The sequence below is a fragment of the Nothoprocta perdicaria genome, unplaced genomic scaffold, assembly GCF_003342845.1.
Source record: "Nothoprocta perdicaria isolate Ctin4 unplaced genomic scaffold, notPer1 scaffold_32, whole genome shotgun sequence".
Lineage (NCBI taxonomy): Eukaryota > Metazoa > Chordata > Aves > Tinamiformes > Tinamidae > Nothoprocta > Nothoprocta perdicaria.
In genome coordinates this window covers 4,640,286-4,662,846 of record NW_020455555.1, presented here as the reverse complement: position 1 = coordinate 4,662,846, position 22,561 = coordinate 4,640,286, and the positions used below count along the sequence as shown (strand labels likewise).

Below are 22,561 nucleotides of genomic sequence, written 5' to 3'. Positions count from 1 at the left end.
AACACCCCAAAGCCAAAAATAAACACTTCCTTAGTAAAAGAAGAAAACCTGAAGAGGATGAAAAGAAATTAAACATGAAGAGACTGCGGACGGACAATATCTCAGATTATTCTGAGAGCAGCGACTCGGAAATCTCAAATAAAAGATTAACAGATTCGTCCTCAGAGCAAAATTCGGAAAATGAGTTAAAAGGCAAGAACACTTCAAAGATAAATGGAGAGGAGGGAAAATCCCAAACTATTGAGGAATTACAGGAGCAGACACTACCAGATAGGCAGTCTCCATGGCGTGAAATACAGGAGGATAAAAAACGTGAAGAGACAGAAAGACTGAAGTCATCTGTCTTAGATCAGCAGGAACAGTCTTCACTCCATGCAGCAGAGCAGCCAACACCTTATGAGCAGAATGCCAAGGATCCACATGTGCAAGAGTGCAGCGCAGAAAAACATCATACTGTGGAATTAAAAAATGAGCAGTTTGTACCCAGACCTCCTACTCCAAAATGTGGTGTTGATATAACTAATGTAAACAGCTCTGAGAAGGAGAGCCAGGATACTGCTGCAAGTACCTTTGGTTTGCAGACGGTTCAGAAAACTGAATCTCAGAGCAGTGATTTAAAACAGCAGTTTGCAAATGCAAATTTCCTTGAAACAAGAAAACAGGAAACTGATCAAAGTTGGGTGAGCAATGTTGTTAACAAGACGAGTTTGATACAACCTGGGGTTGTGAAAAACTTACCAGTAACAGAACATTTGAATCCTGAAAAAGAGAAAGTGCCGCATGGCTCATTTATACCTTCGTTAAATGTAGCTTCTTTAGCAGAAGAAAGTAAACTGCGTAAGCAAAGTCCAGTCCCTGATTCTGTGAAGTCAAAACCTAGTGCTTCAGTTGATCATCCTAAAACAAAGTCACCTGATGTTAAGCCTAAATTCACCCAATCTTCTGATACTGTGAAGTCTAAGGTTAGTTCCCAAAACAGCCATGCCACAGGATTAACAAGGTCAGCCAATAAAAGCGAGCATGATTTGCCAAGGTCTAGTTTCCATCCAGTTCCAGCTAGAGTTAGTGCTCTAGAAACTACTAAAAGTCCTCTTATCATTGACAAGAACGAACATTTCACGGTGTACAGGGACCCCACTCTGATTGGACAAGAAGCAGGAGCTAATCACATTTCACCTTATTTGCATCAGCATAATTATCCGCTGCATTCCTCATCCCACCGAACCTGTTTAAATCCGAGCGCTCATCATCCTGCATTATCTGGTTCATCCCATCTGTTATCTGGGTCTTCCACTCAGACTCCGCTGTCCGCTATTAACACTCATCCTCTTAGTACCGCATCTCACCCTTCTGTTCATCACCCCCATCTACTTCCTGCAGTGTTACCCGGAGTGCCTGCCGCCTCCTTGCTGGGTGGCCACCCGCGCCTAGAGACTGCTCACGCTAGCAGCCTAAGCCATTTGGCATTGGCACACCAGCAGCAGCAGCAGATGTTACAACACCAGTCTCCACATCTTCTTGGACAAGCTCATCCTTCTGCTTCCTATAATCAGCTAGGGCTTTATCCAATTATTTGGCAGTACCCAAATGGAACACATGCTTACTCAGGACTCGGTCTGCCCTCCTCGAAATGGGTCCACCCTGAAACTCCTGTTAACGCAGAGGCTTCCTTGAGAAGGGTAAGTTGTGTTGGTTTAATTGCATTTTTAGTTGAGCCTGGTATCTCCCCAGTCAGTGGTAATGTTTTAGGTGCAAACTTGGCAGTCCTCTTAACTGTGTCATTGACCCTATGCAGTCRTGTTGGGCTTTTGCACAGACCTGGGACTGGAAATGGAAATCTGGGAATGCTCTTGTTTGCAGTATGTGAGAGTAGGGTCTTCTAAGACCTTGATTTCCTGATATTTTAAAGTGAGATGAAATGTTTAGGTTTTAAGCTTATGACCAAGGGAGGTCAGCCAGCTGGTTTGAGACCTTAAGTCCACTTGGTGAATATTTGTTTTTTTAAACTATGAAAAACAGCAGATGGGTTAAAATCCTGGAAGAAGTAGGACAGTCGTCTTCCTAGTTAAGTTTCCTGTGTGTGTGTTGGGTGATGGGGAGAGGCTGCCACCGAAGCACTCCCAGATTCAATTAGAAGGTGTGAAGAGAAATGTCCTGTAGCATTGATGGATCTTTCTGTCCACCTCTGTCTCTAGTCTCACTTTACACTTATTTGTGTACCTTCTCTTGGCTTATCTTTTCCCTTCCTTTCTGTTCCTATTACGCACATCCCTGCCTTTGTGTCTGATTTCAGCTGCTCTGTACTGAGGTCAGGGTGATTCCTCTGTCTCTGTGCTGAGTGTGGCTGACGTCTCAGGAGGACTCGTGTTTGCTTTTCAGCTGAGCTCCCGGGGCCGCGGTGGTGCTTGGCGGGCAGACACAGCAGCTGCAGGAGAACTTGCCTGCGCTCGGGTGGGCTCGGAGGCGGGCTGCTCCCGGCAGGCGCCTCGCAGGAAGGGCGTGGGACGACGCGTGTGCCGAGCGCGCCRGAGCTTGGCGAGCGGGGCTGCCACCCTCCACCAGGGCTCCGCTTTGGGGAGCGGGTGCGGCCTCGGTTTGAGTGCCTTGCAGCTTGGCCTGATTTGGGCAGGTTCCCACGGGCCTGCAAAGGGCGCGTGGCGCGCAGCGGTGCCTCTGCCAGGCCGCCAGCCTTGCCGCGAGGCCGGCAGCTTCTGCGTGGCTGGGAAGCTAGGGGTGGAGGGGGCTCATCTTATGTCATGGAGAAAGCTCGTCTTTCCCAGCCTTGGCCTTGGGAATAGCCAAACCGTTGTGGTTGAGTCTTCCCAAGCGTTCGGTTTGAGCCGGCCTTGTAATATGAAGTCAGTTTGATCTAAAATGAGATAAAACCCAATGCAGCAGGGATAAAAAGCCTACAAGACAACTATCTATAGGTGGATTTATCTTTTCATGTTGCTACCTGCTCCACCCCCTACTGAAGTCCATTTGGAAGAGTTAGGATAGACTGTTTTGGCTTGGGCTGCCCGAAGTAGGCAGCCTTGCCTACTGAGGCACGTAGCTTTTTAATTATGTTGATATGTGGCAATTGTCTTGTGGTGACTTGTCTTCTGGCTCCAGCACTGGAGGCCTTTYTTAAATACAGCTTAGAGCCTCGCGCGGGGCGTTCCCCAAAGCCAGCGGCCCCATTGCTGCTCGCAGAGAGGGGTCGGCGGGAGCGGCTCCCCCCAGCCCTGCGTGGCCGCTCACTGAGGGCAGGAGGCTGCTGGGTGCCCAGGAGATACTCACGGCCTCCTCTCCGGAGAAGGTGACACCTCWTTTGCATAATGCTTTAATGCAGCTTACCGGGGATTTGTGGGAACTCCTGGCATAGGAAATATGTGCACTAAAACTGCTAGTGCGAAAGCTGAGAGGTTGGGTTAGGTATCAGAAGTCTAGAGAGGAGAACCTYGAAGTTGGAGGAGCTGCAGATGTGCTCAGTGGCAAGTGCTGCGGCACTGGGGCTCACCTTGGTGCTCTCCTCCTGGAGCCGTTCCACAGGGACAGTGCGGAGCAGCTGGCGGCAGGAGCGGGCGCCCGGGCTTCGGGCTGCGCACGGGAGCTCAGCCTGGCCCCGGCCGCACTCCTCCTCACGCACGAGGCAGCACGTGTTGCTGTAAGCAGGGCTCGAAGTGGAAGATGAAAGAGGAGTGAAGACTGAGAACAGCTGCTGAGCCGGTTCACAGGCTCTCTCAGAAATTGCAGGGAGGATATGCAAATGGGAGCTTCCCGAGGAGTCAGCTTYCCTTGAAAAGGAATTCTTAAGGCAGTTGTGGTGTGGGTAAATGAGGAGGTGGTTAAGACTTGGCTAATAATTGGTATTGCCTGACTTAGATATGTGGTGCAAAGGTGCCCAAGCAGAGTTAATGGTTTAATAGTGTGCTGCTTAGGAAATTATGCTCTATAGAATTATTTGGCCAAATAAAGCAATTAATTACTATTAATCATTTGTCGTAGGAGGGAGAGAGAGGAAGCAGCAGGAAAGAGCTGTTTATACCCCTTACGTTGCTGGAGTTTGTTTTACAGTTTCAGGTGCAATTGCTTACAATAAATATTCGGCCTATGTGTCTGTTAAAAGCAATAGTCCCTGCAGTTCACCGAGCAACTGACAACTGGTCTGTTTGCTAGTGAGTGGAGTGCTGTGGGACTGCCACTGGTTGGCTAATGAAAGACCTAGAAGTCCAGCAGTGGCTTCAAGAAATGGCATGTTCGAGCTACATATTTCACAGTTAAAGTGTTCTAGGAATTATGGGTTATTGCATGTGGATTGTGTTAACCGTTTTGTCTATTCTGTATGCCACACGTCTAGGGAGATGTATGGAGAAATGTCTGAGTTAATGCCAAAGTGACCTGAAAGGTTACACTGTATTTACAGTACGCGATGTAATGCTCAAATGTATTACTTGGTCCTTGTCATCAGTAGGATGTGAAATACAGTATATCTTGTGCTGCACTGCAGAAGAGCCCATGACTATTTTGAAATCTGATTTTTTGGCTTGGTTTGGTTGCTGTTCACAGAACACSCCGAGCCCGTGGCTGCACCAGCCCGCACCGGTGACCTCGGCCGATGGCCTCGGGTTACTGAGTCACATTCCTGTGAGACCGTCCAGCGCAGATCCGCTGCGGCCTCTCAAGCTGACGACGCACTCGAGCCCGCCCCTGCCCAAGAGCATGGCCGAGCATCACAAGGAGTAAGTGGCCTCTGTGTGGTGTTGTCCTTAGCTCGGCTGTGGTTTCGCTGTCACGGCGGCTGCAGTGGGTGATGCGGGAAAACTCGGCAGCGTGCCAGACGGACTTTGCCCCGTGCAGTCTCAGTGCACTTGGGTTCCCAGGTCATCTGAAGAACTAGGAAAAGAGTACCTAACAGAAAGAAAAGTTTATTCTGTGTTAATAGATAACTCTGGAGCAGGGGAAGAAAGGTCCTGTTTAGCCTGTTGCAGTCCAGTCAGACTAAACTGTGTCTGTTTTCCAAACAGAGAACTGGAGAGGAAGGCGTTCATTGAACCTTTACGCTCTGTTACAACCGCGCCCATAAAGACGGAGCTGGAGCCGAGCAGGGCGCAGGCGGCCAAGGAGAGCCACATGCACAGACATTTCACAGATCCCTTGCTGAGCCAGCTGCCCAGGGCTCCACCGGAGACCGGTGAGCGGCTGAGCAAGTACAAGGAAGAACACAGGCGAATACTCCAGGAAAGCATCGAGGTTGCTCCTTTTACCGCTAAAATGAAGGCACTGGAGGGGGAGAGAGAGAACTATTCCAGGGTAACGTCCTTATCTTCAAGTCCCAAAAGCCATTCAGTAAAATATGACAAAGATGCAGAGCGTTCTGTATCAGAACTGTACAAAATGAAGCACTCGGTTCCKCCGAGTTTGCCACAGAGTAACTATTTCACCACCCTGTCTAATAGTGTCGTAAACGAACCACCAAGATCCTACCCGTCCAAGGAAGCTTCTAACGCCTATGTTGATAAGCAGACTAATTGTCCCTCGACTGCAGCGAGTCCCCAGGCTCTCCCTTCGTACATCTCCTCTCTTTCCAAACCTCCCCCTTTAATAAAGCACCAACCGGAGGGCGAAGGCTCTGCAAGCAAGGCAGCTGAGCAGCTTTCGCAGTCAGTGCAGTCTCACTCGGTGGCTTCTTTTAGGAGCGACAGCAGGAGCCCAACTCAGCTGTCAGTGTCATCTTCAAACACACTCCGCAGTATGCCAGCCTTGCACAGAGCCCCCGTGTTCCACCCCCCGGTTCACCAGAACCTGGAGAAGAAGGAAAGCAGCTACAGCAGCCTGTCCCCTCCCACTCTAACTCCTGTTCAACCTGTTAATGCTGGTGGCAGCAAAATCCAGGAATTACAAAAGCCTCCCACTTTAGTACCTGAACCCAAGGAAGCTCAGACAGTTTACAAGGGTGTTTCTGAGCAAAATTTGTCAGAAATGTGGAAGGCTAACAACGCCCCAAACAGTGAAAAAGTGGACTGGCACGCCGAAAGAACGAGTGGAAAGTCGCAGTCGGCGACAGCGTCTGTTATTGTGCGTCCCCCTTCCCGCACGAAACACGAGAGCGCAGCAGTGATGCAGCCACCGGCCAAAGAGCGAGCTAGCGAGCGAGCTTCAGCTGTGACAAATCAAACAGATTGCCCGAAAACAGCGGAAGCCAGAGAGACGGGGAGAGTCATTCTGCCAAATATGAACTCAGACGGCGCTCGCACACACTATGAGAAGAAGTTTCCAGCTGTCTCGCAAGGCAGCCTTGCTAGCGCTGTCGCCCCCGCCACGGCCATGACCTGCAGCACCAAAACGGACGTAACGGCCTCGGCGGCCACCACTACGAGCGTGTCGAGCTGGGGCGCTTCCCAAGTGACCTGCTCGTCATCGAGCGCGGCTGGGGCCTGCGCGCCGCCCGAGGGCGCGAGAGCCAGGACTGCCACGGCCGCGCCGGGCAGCGCCAAGGGCGCCGGCGCCGCGCAGCCCTTCTGCCCCTCCGYCGACTTCGTCCACTTGAAGAAGCACAAGGCGGCGCTGGCCGCGGCGCAGTTCAGGAGTAGCAACGCCAGCGAGGCCGAGGCCAGTGCTGCCAAAAGCCAGACAACTTCAGCCTCGCTCTCCGGGGACGCTGCTATCGTCTGTAATACAATAAACAAAGCAAACTCTGTAGGCAGCGGGCAGACTGCCCAGACGAGTCAGCCAAACTACCACACTAAACTGAAAAAGGCTTGGCTAACAAGACATTCAGAGGAAGATAAAAACACTAATAAAAAAGAGAATTCAGGGAACAGTGTTTCAGAAATTATTAAGCCATGTACTGTCAATTTAATAGCTTCTACATCAAATGATTTGCAAAATAACATAGATAGTAAAATCCTGGCAGAGAAGTTTGTGAAAGAAGATAAGCACCCTAGGAGAAAAGCAAAAAGAACTTAYGAGTCTGGCTCTGAAAGCGGAGACTCCGATGAAAGCGAGAGCAAGTCAGAGCAAAGGACTAAACGGCAGCCCAAGCCGACTTACAAAAAGAAACAAAACGATTTGCAGAAAAAAAAGGGCGATGCAGAGGAAGAAGTAAAACCGAATGGTGTTCTTAGCAGGAGCGCCAAGGAAAAAAGCAAGCTGAAGTTACAGAGCAGCAGTACTGGCAGTGAGTATATTCGCTTGGTTTGCAGAGCATGTTAAACTGATGCGAGCTCTAACAGGGCTAATCCTGGAGGGTTTGTCATGAGAAATAGCTGGGGAAGTAAAGACAGCATGCTCATGAAAATGAGTATGAAATAGGAACCTTGGATTTGTCCATCTTGAGGCTATCTGAAATACTCTGGTTTAAGAAATACAGTTCTTTTGTTTTTACATATGTGTTAACAAAACTATTTCTTGCTCTAAATGTAAACGCTAAATGAAGTGATTGTATCATGCTGGAGGTTGTGCATGTAGCTGTGCTGCCTGTATTGACTCTGAGGGAGAGGTTCTCTATCAGGGAAGTTTAATTCCTGCTGTAATCCCAAGGCCAGGGCAGCTCCTTGATGGCCTGATGCGGCTCTGTTATGATTAGATTAAGTTGGTGAAAGGTCGGAGGGAGAGTTATGTCAGCCCTCAGCTTGCACACCTATCCTATGCTCCTAACATCCCTCTTGTTTTAGGGAATAAAGAACTTCAGGGAAATACCTATTTCATTTTAAATGTTGTAATGCTGTTGCGGGTACAAGATTATAATTAAGTTTTATCTGAGACAGAACTGGTTTAGCAACATGAGGGATTTTAAGAGCTACTTCATTTTTTATCCTAATTTATTCTTCTCTAAGGAGAATTCTTTGGTATTTATTTTGGTTCAGTATGARAGAGTCGACCATTGAATTAGTTTTTGTAGGACTTCAAGTACAGTTAGTAAGAAAATGGGTACTGCTCCCTGTAATTACATTTTTTGGCATTTCAGTACCTGCTATATAAGGCWTACTCTACTAAAGCATCAACTCTGCTAGTATCTTAGGATGCTTGATGCCTAAGGTGTTAGSAGCAGACTGCAGCTGGCAGTGCTGCACTCCGAGGTAGCTTGGCCCTGGCCCAGTGACCATGTATGTATATGGATATTATAACCATGTATGTATAGAGATTTAAAGGAAAAAAAGGGAAGATCAAAGAGCACATGCCTTTGAAATAGAGCTCTAGGTCTTACTTGGCTTCACTTTTTTCAGGTGAAGCGTAGATGTATATACGTACCTGTAGATGTGTATGTGTGTGTAATGTGCTAACCCTGGATGACGTTTGTATTGTCACAGCATATTTTTTATGGGCTTGCTGTAGAAGGACTGATAAGAAAGGGCAGTCGCATGTTTTGTCTAGTGTTACCTGAGTGTAAGAGCAGTATATGGTAGTACTTCACGGTATAGTTTCATGGGATTAGGCCCGGGATTAGGCCYGAAAATGGGCGCCAGGTGTAGCACGTTGTGCTGCAAGTAGCACRGAGTGGTACTGTGCGCCCGGAGACGCGCCTGCCCCGCGGGAGCAGCTCCCAGCAGAACTGCCTCCATGCTTTCTCCTGCTTGGCCCTGCTCACAGGCTACTATTTCTGATGTTCCCATCTGTTTATCTTGGGTGAGCTCTGCTCTAAYCGTTTCTGAGAAAGAGCTGCTCAGAGATGTTCCTATGAACTCGGCTTTCCACAAGGCTGCCTTGGAAGGCGCTCCGAGCTTGGCGCAGCGAGCGGCGGGGAGGCCGCGCGGCGCTCCGCGGGTGGAGGAGGCTGCAGAGCGCCCGGCTCCGGGGAGGCTCCGCGCACGGCTGGCAGCTCCGTGCTGCCGGCATCAAAGCCGCTTTGTCCGCGCGCTGCTCTGCGCTTGCCAGGGCGCACGGAGCTGCTCGCCCCTCTGCCAGGCCAGGAGTGTCCACGTGCTGCCCGCCGGGCTCCAGCACCAGCAGCAYCGAGATGGGTGCCAGGAGCTCTGGTTCCAGGCGGAGAGCGTTTGCTGGACGTGCAGAGCGCTGCTTTGGCCTGCTCCGCTTTCGAGCGTGACTGCGGCCGGCCCCGCACGGCGCCGCTGGGCTGGGAGCGCCGCGCAGCCCTTGGCGAGGCCGCGGGCGGGAGCCTGGCCCCCACGGCCTGGCCAAGGCCCCGCGGCGAAAGGCAGCGCCGGAGCTGCGCGCCGGGTCCCGAGGCAGCAGCGGGTGCCCCGCGCCGCCCCCCGCACACGCGGGCCCTGCTCGCCGCAGGTGGTGCCTGCGTTAGCACCCGCGCGCCCGCCTGTGAAATGCCCGCGTACAGCTACCCCTGTTGCTCCATAGGCCTGCTCCGTAGGCTGCTCCGTGGCAGGCCTGCGCACTTGAACCTCAGAAACAGAGCTTGCTGCTCAGCCTTGCAACGCCGGCAAGCTTGAAAGGGAGTCGAGGGATTTTCTTCTTTTTGGCTGATATTTTGTGTTAAGCGCAGTTGAGTTAAGAGAATTGCTCTTCAGKAATTATATCTCTGTAACCCTTGGCAAAAATAAGTTTTGAAGAAGCAGGACTCTCCTTTCCTCTTTCATTCATTAAATCTTTTGCATACATTTTCACTTTCTTGGGGTGTTGAATTTCTCTACTTGTTTGTTAGAGCGATGTTTTGAAGGTGGTTTTAGCAGAGCATTTGGTAAAGCACTTCACACAAGAGAAAATATTGTRTCCCAAGCATTGTTGGGGCTCAGTAGGTAGTTAAGCACGTATGACTCTACTTGGTAATCACCATATTAGATTTCAGTGCTGAAGGGTGAACAGATGGATGTTGAATGGCTTTGAGAAGGGTTGGATGCTTACTGGTGAAAGTGGGGCTAAATAGAAGGGCATCCCAGTGCTTCCTCTGAAATGATTCTTGTTTTGCAGCTGGCATACCTCGCTCAGTATTAAAAGAYTGGCGCAAAGTAAAGAAGCTGAAGCAAACAGGAGAGTCCTTTTTGCAGGATGATTCTTGCTCTGAAATAGGACCGAATTTGCAAAAATGCAGAGAATGTAGGTTAATAAGAAGTAAGAAAGGTGAAGAATCGACTCACTCACCAGTATTTTGTAGATTTTACTACTTTCGACGGTAAGTACAGCTATCTCCTCATGAGTTTTAGTTTTTGAAAATTATACTGATAGAAGAGTTGCATGTCTGAAAGCTTGTCTCTGTTTTCTGGCTAAACCAGCCTGATGCAGATACTGCCTAATTTATTTAAATTTTATTTATGAATAAAAATTCATAAATTTTATTTATGAATGCTTTTGTGGATCAGCCCTATTGCTGTTTGAAGCTTTATAGCCAGGCCATCGGAAGAGCTGCCCAGTGCACCCCAGGCGAGCAGAACCATTAATGCATGCCCATTAGCAGGTGCCTGCCATCCGGGGAGGGATTTTCCAAAGGCAAGCTGCAGTTATCCCGGGCGAGCCGCAGAACCGCGCTCGTGCGCCGGGGTGCTGTGGGAACGCTGCTCCAGCTCGCCGGAGTGTTCTGAGGACAGGGCAGCTCTGACCTCCTTTCTCACCATTGAGGCCAAGCAAGGAAATTTCGTAATTCAAAAAAAAAAAAAAAAAAAAAAAAAAAAACTATCCCAGAATGCAGCACAGCCTCGGTGGTGCGTGCCGTGCAGCTATGGACGTGGAACAAAACGGCCTCGATTTTCACGTGTGCTCTCTTGCCAACATACATTGAGCCCAGTTTGGACAGGAAATTGCTGTCCCTAGATTGAATTTCATTTCTTTCGAATGAAGCTTTAGTTATGAAACTCTGCAGTCCTTCGGGAATCATTTCAAGTTGGACTCGCCATGCTTTATGCGTAAAAATAGTTGCTTCCAAAAGTGGCAATTTGGTGATATTACGTTTTTAGGTTTTCTTCCTGTGCAAAATGGATAACACCAGTGATAAAGTTTTGCCAAGATTTTAAACACATTCATGGAATTTAAAATTGGGAATGTTTCAAACTTATGGTTATATTTTATAGAGTTGTAATTATTTTCATTGTATTTAGTTAGTAGGGCTTGAATTGCCAATGAGGTTTACACTCTGGTGTACCTTTCTTTAAATGAAWACTTGTAATTTTCTTCTTCTACTTGTTTGTCAAATATATCATACATCTGTATATCATTTTAGAATTTCTTAGTCTTGAATTCAGGACACTAAAACTTTAGTGTATTCCTGTGTTCCATTTCCAGATGGAATAATTAGTTGCTTCTCCTTAAAATAGACTAAATATAGCGGTGAGGGTAGCAGATTGGTGTCCTGTAGGGTCACAYGAAAACCTAGAGCTATTTTAAAGGCGAGAAAGTAAACTGTTAAGAAAATGTTTTGTTAAAACAGTGTGTTCTCATTTTTAGGTTGTCATTCAGTAAGAACGGAGTGGTTAGGATAGATGGTTTCTCCTCTCCTGATCAATATGATGATGAAGCACTGAGTTTATGGACACATGAAAACTATGAAGATGATGAACTGGACCTAGAAACTTCTAAGTACATTTTAGATATGATAGGCGATAAGTTCTGTCAGTTAGTAACATCTGAGAAAACAGCCATGTCCTGGGTGAAGAAAGACGGTAAGAGGCTTTTCAGCGCCGGTGGAGGGGAGGGAGGGAAGGAGGGAGGCCACTTGCGTGCAGGCTCCCAGGCGCAGTGGCCGCAGGAGCTGCTGGGCTGCGGGGCAGGAGACTCCTCTGTGCCCGCAGCGCGGAGCGGTTCTGGTGTTGCTTCAGTCGGGGCTTTCCAGCACTTTAATCTCTGCAGTGGGGTCACCGCGTGGTGCAGCTGCGGGGGTGAGCGCTGAGGGTCTCTTTGTGGAGGAGCACGTTCCTTTCCCTGCCCGTGATTGCTTCAGAGGGGAAAATTATGAAGGCTGCATCTGTACAGATSATTCGTTCTGTGCTTTGCATTTAAATTTCAGTCTTTTAATTCTGCTTATTTTGTATTTCAGCCAAAATCGCATGGAAGAGAGCAGTGAGAGGAGTCCGTGARATGTGTGATGCATGCGAAGCCACATTATTTAACATTCACTGGGTCTGCCAAAAATGTGGATTCGTGGTCTGCCTGGATTGTTATAAGGCAAAGGAAAGGAAAAGCTCGAGAGGTCGGTACTGCAGGAGCCCGCCTGGTCTRTGTGGGGGTGACTGCAGCTCGCGTAGCGCTGCTCGTCCCCGGCCCTTCCTGGCTTTCCTTCCCTAGGCGCTGAGTTGGGTTTGTGGGGTTTGACGTGTCTAGATTTTTTTCACCCTTTTTTTCCAGTCAGTTAGTAGAGCGCTGGTCACTGTTACRGCAAGGGGCTGCTTTAGGTCCTGGTGCTGTGTTCCGTCTCTGTGCGGCTCGTGGTGGGCTGCGCGAGCCCGGCTCCCTCGAGGCGAGATGTGGCTGCCRGTGCGGCTCCCGCAGCTCCCTGCGGAGCTCCCCGCCATCCTCCCGCCAGGAATACCTGGCTGTCCATCCCCACTTAACAGCCTGCCTTTTAATAATAAAAACATTAGAATTGAAAAATACTTTACACTGTACTTAAAATGAGTGTTGGGGARGTTTTAAAATCCCCCAGGTTACATATGTGCTTAGTGTAGTCGGATTCGTGTACTGCATTAGAAATGCCTGGTGCAGACCGTGCGGGAGTAGAGCAGGAGCTCGTGGAACACGTGGGGTTTTGTGGTGAGCAGCCTGGCGGCCGAGGTGGGGCCTGCCAGGAGCGGGTGGCTGAGCCCGCGCYGGCAGCGCCTCCGCTGCGAGGGGGCCTGGCAAAGCCCCTCAGCGTTGGCCACAGCCCCGCACAGCGTGGCCTCTGTGGAGCGGGGGCAAAGCCGAGGGGCCGGGGCACGGCAWGTCCCGCATCCACGGAGAAACTCGCACCCGCTCCCTCCCTTGGCTTGGAGCGAGAGGCCTCCCACTCTGTGGTTCTGGGACGTTCCCAAGCCTTTCATGTGAGCCCAAGTTCCTGGGAAGGAGCGTTGGTGTTTTCCGGCACTGAGAGCAGGCACGGGTGCTTCAGTGCTGGAGGCTGCTGCAGCCGCCCCGAACCGGCTCGGGGCTGCGAGCCTGTGTGTCTGTCTGACGTGGCTTGGGATGCGCTCCCAACATCGCTTACCCTACTGGGAACAGGCAGCCAGAGCCTTTTTATAGCGTGTGGTTCATCCGGCCAGGAAAGTTTTAGTAAAATGTGCTCCAAGTTGCAGAAGGCGGGATCCGGAGGCTGGAGGCCTCTAGCAGAGAGGGCTCCCTCCTGGCCTCCCGCCGCCGCAGCGCGGGCGGGAGCAGGCCCGGGGCGACGCTGCCGCTCTGCAGCGCGCCGCGGGTTCAGCCACCCACCCCKTCCTATAGAGTACCCTTTATGTGACACCATTTTTCCTGCAACGGCTGCTTGTTTTTATGGCTGCTAAATGTAATGGAGAAAACATTCATTTCCCAGTGGTTCAGAAGGAATGTTAGACATTTAAATATTCAGTGTTCGGTATTTCTCTGTGATTTTTTGCATTGCTTCTTCCATTGTTACTTTCAGGCAGCTTCTGGCACCATCAAGTGGAGTGCAATTTTATGGCATTTTATTGGTAAAAATACATTAAATAGATCACTCCTGATTGATTTGTGTTTATATTTGGTTACGTGCTTAATGTCTTGTGAGTTATGCAAGCTGCAAAACAGCTAAGGCCTCCTGTTTGAGAGGAACATTTGGTACGTTGTGTCTGTGGCAGTGCAGGAGGGCTGTAGATGTGCTGAATGCTCCCTTTAGTCTGCCGCCTTCAGCTCRTGGTGCTAGAGCTGAGAAAAGTGGTGCAAAGAGGTGAAGAGCCTCTCAAAAGCAGCAGTTGAGTTCCGTGGGTGCTGAGTCAGAGTGGGAAACGAGAGCAGGTTGCATTCCTGTTCCCCAGTGCCACTGCAGTTCGGTGGCCAGGTRCTTGGCCAGACAAAAAGAAAAGAAAGCTAAAAATAACCAAAACAAGGCAACTAGAGCTGTATCTTCATAGGTAATAAAGTTTCAGTGAAAGGTAAATGATGGGCAATGCTTTTTTGCAGACAAGGAGCTCTATGCCTGGATGAAGTGTGTGAAGGGGCAGCCTCATGATCACAAACACTTGATGCCAACTCAGATTATTCCTGGCTCTGGTAAGACCTCTACAAACAAGCAGGATGTCGCGTGTCCCCCCAGGTCTTTCTGTAAAGAGAGACCAGAGCTGTTTCTTAAAACTTCTCATATCTGAAGTTTAATTTTGTATGTGTCCTCTTCCTCCCCCCACCAAGAGCAGTTTTGGTTGCATATCTGATTGACCGCTTGAATGSAAAAGGCAGAAAAGAAGATAGCAGTTAATCAAAACTAGACAGCAATCCTAAACCCATCAGAACTTTGCTTATGTGAAGAAATACTCCTGCGTTTGTTCTGTTAGCCCAGCTTTACTTGTGATCTCTAATAGCATTAATGCAGGACAGAGAAAGAAAGCCTGAATGTGCCTTTAATCCTAGCAGGTGAATTTCCAGGTTATTTTAATTGGAAATACAGACACAGCCAGTATTTTATGGTTTGTTTCATGTTACTTCAGGTAGAAATGAAGGTTGGCTAGACTCCCTAGGAAATTCAGACTGTGATTTCCACAGAACAGGTTCCCCCCGAAACTGTTTTTAATTACAAATTGTGAAGTGAACCACTCGCCTGGAAACAGCGCGGCGAGGGCTGCCTGCGCAACCTGCGTTGTGTTCTTTTGTTCCTGTCCGGTGCCAAACTGCCTTGAATTACCTGATCACATCCTGATTTTTCAAGTCAAGCCATGGCTCACTTCAGTCTGTGTGTAACAGTGTTATTAAAGGAGGCAGTGAGGCACCCGTTGAACAATGGGGCGTAAAGTAAATAATGAATAACTGGCTTGCTTGTTGTGTACCATCAAATGGGGATGCTGAGTAAAGTCTAGAATATTCCAAAAGCCTAGCAGGTAATTATTTAATTAAAGACTTCATCTCTTTCTGCACAAGCTTGAAGGTAAAGCAGAGAGTCCTTGGTATTTTTGAAGTGTTAAATTAGGCATTATTAATAGCTGAAATTTCCAAAAGACTTACAAATAACTTTTTAGCACTGTAGTATTTACACTGTGAAGAAAGCCAAAAAATGATTGACAAGAGAATTACTGATTATTTTCTTCTTGAATGTCTTCTAGTTTTGACAGATCTTCTAGATGCAATGCATAATATTAGAGAAAAATTTGAAATTAAATCCCATTGTCAGTGTACCGCCAAACAGAGCATGCAAGCTGGCAAGCTCCCTGCAGTGAATGGCGTATCTCAGGTGAGCTTAAAATGTGTGTGTAAACTGTAATTTGTTAYTACATCTTCTGGTGCTTATGTATTTTTATATTTGAATAGTATCAGTCATATGTTAAATAGCATATACAGCGATTAAATGCTGCCTGTGCCTTTTGTTGGAGCAAAATGGCATACTCCTAAAAAATGAACTGTTCTTTCCAGGTCTTACAGAATGTCCTCAATCACAGTAATAAAATCTCCCTGTGTATGCCTGAGTCTCAGCAGCAGAGCTCCCCACCAAAGTCCGAGGCCAACGGCAACTCCAGCCCGAGGAGCGACGCGAGCACGGACAGCAAGCTCACCCCGCCGGAGTCGCAGTCGCCGCTGCACTGGTTAGCTGATCTGGCTGAGCAGAAAGCCAGAGAAGAAAAGAAAGGTGCGTGTTGGACGCTCACGTATCACGTGCGTGATTTGGGGGGCCATCAGTRATATGGAAATGAACACCTTAGGAAAAATCCATGGTATTTGCTGCTTAGCCAAAAGTAAAGAAAATGCTCTTTCTCCCCTTAATTTGTTTTGAAATTTCAACACCTTTTCCTGGTGGCATGAAAATCCCTTACCAGCAGAGCCACTAGTAGAATGCATGTGTAGTGTGGCAGTACTTGCAGCTAGAGCATCTCTCAGTTGTGACAGGTACTCCCTCAGCTGCATGTCTGAGATGCTGAGGAAGACCTGTTCATGGTCACATCTTTGACTGCATTTTGCAGGATCTAGTTCATCCTCTGGTGTTATTCCAGGTGAATAAAGTGCTAGTGCTACAGTACATTGCTGCCACTATAAGATGCAGGGGGCCAGTGCTGTTCCTACATTTTAAGACATGATACAACAGTGTAACCTTTCCCATTGTTATTTTTGTTTTAGAGAATAAAGAGTGTCCTTCTGGAAAACATTCAAAGGAAGAAAAAGATCAGGATAATTTAGAGTCCCCAAACTGTAAATCCTCCCCTCCTGCGTCCCAGAACAATGAGCAGGGCTCAACCTTACGAGATTTACTAACTACAACAGCAGGCAAACTACGCCTCGGTTCTACAGATGCGGGTATTGCTTTTGCTCCAGTTTACTCCACAGGAACACCCGTGAGTGTTATCAGATGCATCATTTTCATATTGGGATTTTTAAAATCTGTATTGTGTGTTTTTGTATATGTTAGCTGCACTAAATACTAATGTAGAAGTAAAACCTCACTGCAGCTTCCTTGAAGGATTCAGTATATTTGTACATGCTTGCACACACACATACACGTGTGTATCCATTAACATGTATATATGTTCATATATATGTATTATATGCAGGCACAAATACATATATATTTACATATAATTAGTAGTAATTGATACATATTATGAAGAATATGTCATGAAGTTAAATAAACCGGTCAACAGTGTAAAGGAAGATTGCAGTATATCAGGTTTTATTGCAACGGTAATTTGTTCTGCCTTAGAATGCATGTGGTTTTCTATGAAGGAAATAGGTAACTGAAAACTGATAATGCAGTGGTGTTGATATTCTTTTGAAGAAAGTATACCATTAACTTTATTTGCTTTTACATTATTTAAACATACATTTGTTTGTTTTCTATTAGAGTGGGAAAAGCGGAAGGACCATGCCAAACATTCTTGATGACATAATTGCTTCAGTGGTAGAAAACAAGATTCCACCAAACAGGACACCAAAGATGAATGTAAAATCTGAAATAAAAGATGAGCCAAAGGAGGATAGAAAGTGTATTCTAGATGACAGCACTAAATTGTACAATGATATTCAGTATTCTTGGATCTGTGATAAGCACGTGCTGTGGCTCAGAGACCATAAAAACAGCAACAACTGGAAGCTCTTCAAAGAGTGCTGGAAACAAGGGAGGGTAGGTATCGGAGACTAATCCTCTCTAGAGGGTGACGACCGCAGCACGAACTCCAGAGCAGTTACTGCAAGAGGACAAAGTTTGCCTGACTTCACAGTTAAGAATGGGTCCTTAATGCATTTTATTGCAGCGGGCAAAAATTTGCCAGGAAAATGCCACATAAGAGCTTGGCTAATTAATTTAAATTAATTGCTAAGAATGGGTAAGATATGGATGTTAAAGGCTAAATCATTTAAAAAGTTGTGAAGTCGCTGGGTATGGTTGCTGTTACTAGAAGTGTTGTTAGCAGCTCAGGAGGGCCAAGGCCTTCTCTGCATGGTTCAGATACTTCTTACATTCAATTTAATTGAAGCAAGCCTTTCATTCAGGAAGGATGACTGTTAATTTGTATTTATTTATTTATTTAAAGCCTGTATTAGTGTCCGGCATGCATAAGAAAATGAACTTCAGCTTGTGGAAAGCAGAGTCAATTAGTCTGGATTTTGGAAACCAGCAAGCTGATATCTTGAATTGCAAAGACAGCATTATTTCAAACGCCAATGTCAAGGAGTTCTGGGATGGTTTTGAAGATGTTTCAAGTAAGTTGCTTTGAATGTGTTATTCTTTTGATTCTAAACATGGTCAATGTCAGAAAATGCAATTAAAATTTTTCTTCATAGATCTGAGAGCTTCAAAGATTTTTTTTTTTTTAGAACTCTATATAATGTATTTCAAGACAGTGTATTGAAAACTTCCTTTTTGTACCTCTGTGGAGTTAAACATAAACTAATATACCATTTTGTAAGTTATTCCAGACTTATAAACCAAATGAATGTCATTTTCTTAACTACTTGTGATTTTGTCTCCTAATTGAATTTCTTTAAATTAATAATCTTTTCTTCTGTGTATGAGATCTTTATAAAAAGGTTAGAGTTCAGCTCAACATTATAGTGGGATCTAACATCTGGAGTGTATTAGTTCTTAATAATTTATATGTTACTTGCAGAACGGCAGAAAATAAAAAATGGGGAAACAGCTCTACTAAAATTGAAAGATTGGCCTTCTGGTGAAGATTTCAAGGCTATGATGCCAGCAAGGTATTTGCATTTAAGATTCAGATATTCTTAAGGTCATCTCTATATTGTTTTTTTCTCTCTCCATAGTGACATAAATTCAGTTGTAGTCTCCTGCCTTTTCCCCCACAGATATGAAGACTTATTAAAAAGCTTACCTTTGCCCGAGTATTGCAGTCCAGAAGGAAAATTAAACTTGGCCTCTCATCTGCCAGGATTTTTTGTCCGTCCGGATTTGGGACCCAGACTTTGCAGTGCCTACGGTGAGTATGCCCTGGAGATGGAGCCGTTGCCTCTTCCCTTGGAGTTGTAGTGTATCGTGTGTTACTGCTTGCTAAAAACTGAGCTGAGGAGGAGGATTATTAGTGGCTGAATGTAGGAGAAAAACCCTTTACTACCTGGCTTACATGTCACTGAAGCAGGAGATAGACCTATTTTTGCGTTTCACTTTGTCTTTGCTAGTGCTACTGTTACATTCTTTTGAAGCATGTAGATGAGTGGTTATTTATATACATATATAGTTCGTGTATTAATAACAGTATGTGGCAAAATATGTCATAAGTACTGGTATGTTCATAAGTCCGATAATAAAGAAAAAACAGCGCTTTTTTCTTGTAATTTTTTCTCCTGTGTTGTTTTGTTTAGTGTTCAAAATGCTGTCTAGGCCAGTCTGCTTTCCTGAGACCTTTTCCAGCTGCTCCTYCTTCTGCAAACAAATTCGTTCAGTGGTGTTTTACAAATCGTCTTAATAGCACAAGAAATGAGTTGTAATTTCTGGTGTTGATGGCTTTGATTTAAAAAGTTTTCCAGATGTCTTCTGAAGTAAACATAATAAAGATAGTAGTCAAGATGTGGGTCTGAGAAACTCAATCTCCAGTGACCCTTATATGTAATGCTGCTGTACCACTTAGTGTCCTGAAATGTGCTTTTGACATGTTATGACATGTTTTGACTCCTTGACGTGTGTTTTTTTTCATGTCAGAACTAAAATTACCATATTTTTCTCTTTGCTTGAGGATTTCTTATAGTGATGAACTCTGTTTATACTCAGTAATAAAATGACAAAATTGATTTGATTTKATTTCCTTATTTATTCATTTTACTTATATTCTGCTCTGATCAACCTGAAAGGTAGAAAAGTTCAGAAGGAAAGCTGTTGATGTCAGGAAATGTCTTTGATTATTCTGCTCAAATGTGTTTTATTTTGATAAGACAGCTATGTAGGGACATTTGTCTGGATGGAGAGATATCTCAAAAAGTACAAAAAGTCTCTCAAAAGTACAGCAAAAACTCACTTGTGGTTTGTGAATATCATTATTTTTACAATACAGCATGCCTGCACACATTTTTTTCTGTGTAATTCTTAAACTTGCAGAAATTTCTTTTCAGTTAGTTGCAGCACATTTCTGTTTGAAGGTGAACGTGTGATTGCGTGGATTTCARTTTTACCCCAAATTTTTATCTTGCAACATAGGTGTGGCTGCTACTAAAGATCATGATATAGGAACTACAAATCTCCATGTTGAAGTTTCCGATGTAGTGAACATCCTTGTTTACGTTGGCATAGCAAAAGGAAACGGAGTCCTTTCCAAATCAGGTAAAGGGAAGCTCCTTGAGGGAGATGGAAATATTGAATGACGTGTCGCTTTCTGAATGGATGCTGCTTGCTTGAAATGTGCGTGTTGAACGTGTCCTTAAGTACTTCCTTATATCTCAGAGATTCCTTATCTCAAGAGAGATTCTCACACACAAATTAATTGTTCATAGCATACATGGAGTTCAGGAGTTACACAACTGCATTTCAAACTCCATTCTTTTCTTTTTTGTTGCTGTGGCCTGTCATTAATACCCCAGTGCTATGTGGAAGCTGGCAGAGCTAATGGAAGTACAGGACGAAGGATCTTCCTTGGAAGCTGTGCTAAGTCCAACAGCTTTGTCAGGATGATGAATTTGCCATAGCCTGTGTTTAGTCTGCTGCCTCTCGATGTGCAGTTTGTTCTGTTTTGAATTTGAACTGCAGTGTAATTTYCAGTACTGGAGAGAGTAAACTGGTGTGTACTAGTCCTCTGCATTTGGTTTATTGCTTATATGAAAAAGCCTTTAAATCACTGAAGCTGTTCTGTTTACTTTTTGTTGTAGTTTCTGCTTGAATTCCATAATGAGCAAATGTAGATTTTTGCATATATCTCATAGAGCTCCAGTAGGGTTTGCCATCTTTCACCYGCTGTGTTTTCACTTGCACAGAGTTAGTACCAGCCAAAGCTGCAGTGAATCAGGAGAGCCCTCAAGTTCCTTGACCAGCTGCTGCAGAACAGCAAGCAGAATGAGGCTTTTGCTGACTGCAGAAAAAGACCATTATCCTCTCCTGACTTCTTGCTGCCTGTCCTGCTTGTTTATTCCAGGCAGGAGAATGCATTCTGTCAAATTCAAGAAACTTTAAAAAACAAAACACAAACGAAAATTTAACATTGTTTTAAAAATACTTCAGTATTCGTGTTGTCTTAATGTCCTAAATTTAAAACCTGAACAAAAAGATCATCTGAGGTGCTTATTTTTGGTAGTAAACATTTTATCTGCTTATCTGCACAAAAAGTTTGCAAAGAACATACATCATTGCAGTTTTTTTCTCTGTACTGCTTCTTAAAAATATTTTTGTTAAATCTTAGGAGTATTGAAGAAGTTTGAAGAAGAAGATTTGGATGATCTTTTAAGGAAGAGATTGAAAGATTCAAGTGAATTACCTGGTGCTTTGTGGCACATTTATGCTGGCAAAGATGCTGACAAGATAAGGGAGTTTCTGCAAAAGGTTAGATTTGTAACAGATGTTCATTTATATTATTTAAATAATCATTTAAAGGTGGGGTCGGGCAAAAAGTCCTCCTGTCCTACATCAACCTGTGTGTTCTGGTGACCACAACTGGCTAAATTTAGGAATTATGATGAATAATACCATCTAGACCCTGTGAGGAAAAACCTTGCCCCATGATTTGGAGAGAAGAGCAGATAACTCTGTGTTTCAGGAAGAATCTGGCAGAATTTCATTCTTCTGATGAACCCTGTCAGTAATTCTTTCTTTAATATGATGTGCTGCGTTCTGCCTGAGAAACTTGTTTCCCTCTTGGCGTTGAAACGGTAAAGCAGAACCTGAGGGCTGGTTATATTTGGGTTAGAAAAGAAGATTCTTCCTGCATGAAAAGCCTTTGGTGATCCTRTATATGAAAGCCCTTGAAAAAAGCGAACCTATAAGTCCTGTTTTAAATGCTGTAATTTCTATGGAATAGATGGTCTTTATAATGGTGTATAATGGTTTATATGGTCTGTATACTTAGCTAAAGATTCCTAAGAGTTCTCTGGACATTAAAGAATTAGACTTGCCAGTTGTGATGGGATCTATGATGTTTCCAGTGTAAATGGACATATTTTATGAGGTGAAATTTGTGACTTGTATTTTTTGCAGACAGTACCATAGCCAAAAGAATAGACAGGAGACATTTTTCTTTGCAAACCTGACTTTTTTTTTAATTAGAATAAAACTTCCATACTGCATACTTAGCTCTGATCTAAAATCTACTGAAAGGAAATTCTCTTATGCTCAGAAGATATAAACTGAGAAAACCAGCATTGTGGATGGGAATCATACAGGGTCTATCCTGAAAGCAGGTGTTAGCTTTATCCCAGAATTGTTTCAGAGTGCCAGTGAATGTTAATTCTTGCTAATCTAAGCCAGGGTTTGCTAATCTAAACCTGGCTAAACCAGGGCTTAGCCAACTGTGGATGGCTACTGAATTTATTACTGTTGTGCAAAACGCACATCATTCCTCTCGTGGACACTGGTGAGTACGGATGTGTGGCAGTAAGATGCTCTGAYGGGTACTTTTCTTTTCCTCCCTGAATGCCAAGCCACATGAGTCGACAAACACGGTACTTCATGCACTGAGCTATAAAAGCTACAGGGAGTCTCCAATTCTTAATAATTCAGGAGAATGTGCAGATCTAGCCCTGTTCTTTCTAATACAAAGGATGATGCTCCCCTGTCGCTGCTGAAGATTAGCGTCACTGACACAACTTCATTTGTGTGTCCTTGTAGTCTTTGCTGTCCAGGTGCGTGCTTGTGTTATCACACCCTGAGAAATACTAGTGGCTTTTTAATCACATGCCAAAATTTAAAAAAAAAAAAAAAAAAAACAGCTGCCTATTTTTATACTTTCATTTGGTACCACATTGGTTAGCTCCAGTGAAGAAGGTGCCTTGTCTCCTCATGAGGATGAAAGCCGTGGGGAGAGGGTCCCAGGGGCACAGTTCAGCGTCAGCTGCTGTGCCCATTGTGGCTACACAGAACGTGTGGATGTCTGAGTTCACCCCTTGTCAAGCAGGGGAA

General features: G+C 45.5%; 1 protein-coding gene across 2 annotated transcripts in view; it reads left to right on the top strand.

The window, feature by feature from the left end:
* Positions 1-22,561, top strand: part of JMJD1C (jumonji domain containing 1C) — a 141,366-nt gene that overhangs the window by 112,633 nt on the left and 6,172 nt on the right. The window contains exons 7-22 of one of the 2 annotated variants that reach the window (XM_026043008.1): positions 1-1,679; positions 4,552-4,724; positions 5,010-7,159; positions 9,868-10,069; positions 11,335-11,549; positions 11,924-12,076; positions 13,996-14,085; positions 15,126-15,253; positions 15,433-15,646; positions 16,132-16,346; positions 16,853-17,131; positions 17,541-17,709; positions 18,117-18,207; positions 18,316-18,446; positions 19,658-19,780; positions 20,850-20,989. In XM_026043008.1, the coding sequence (XP_025898793.1) occupies positions 1-1,679; positions 4,552-4,724; positions 5,010-7,159; positions 9,868-10,069; positions 11,335-11,549; positions 11,924-12,076; positions 13,996-14,085; positions 15,126-15,253; positions 15,433-15,646; positions 16,132-16,346; positions 16,853-17,131; positions 17,541-17,709; positions 18,117-18,207; positions 18,316-18,446; positions 19,658-19,780; positions 20,850-20,989 (6,152 nt within the window). Of the gene's footprint in view, positions 1,680-4,551; positions 4,725-5,009; positions 7,163-9,867; positions 10,070-11,334; positions 11,550-11,923; positions 12,077-13,995; positions 14,086-15,125; positions 15,254-15,432; positions 15,647-16,131; positions 16,347-16,852; positions 17,132-17,540; positions 17,710-18,116; positions 18,208-18,315; positions 18,447-19,657; positions 19,781-20,849; positions 20,990-22,561 lie in introns of both variants that reach the window. The other variant, XM_026043007.1, reaches the window with a different exon arrangement.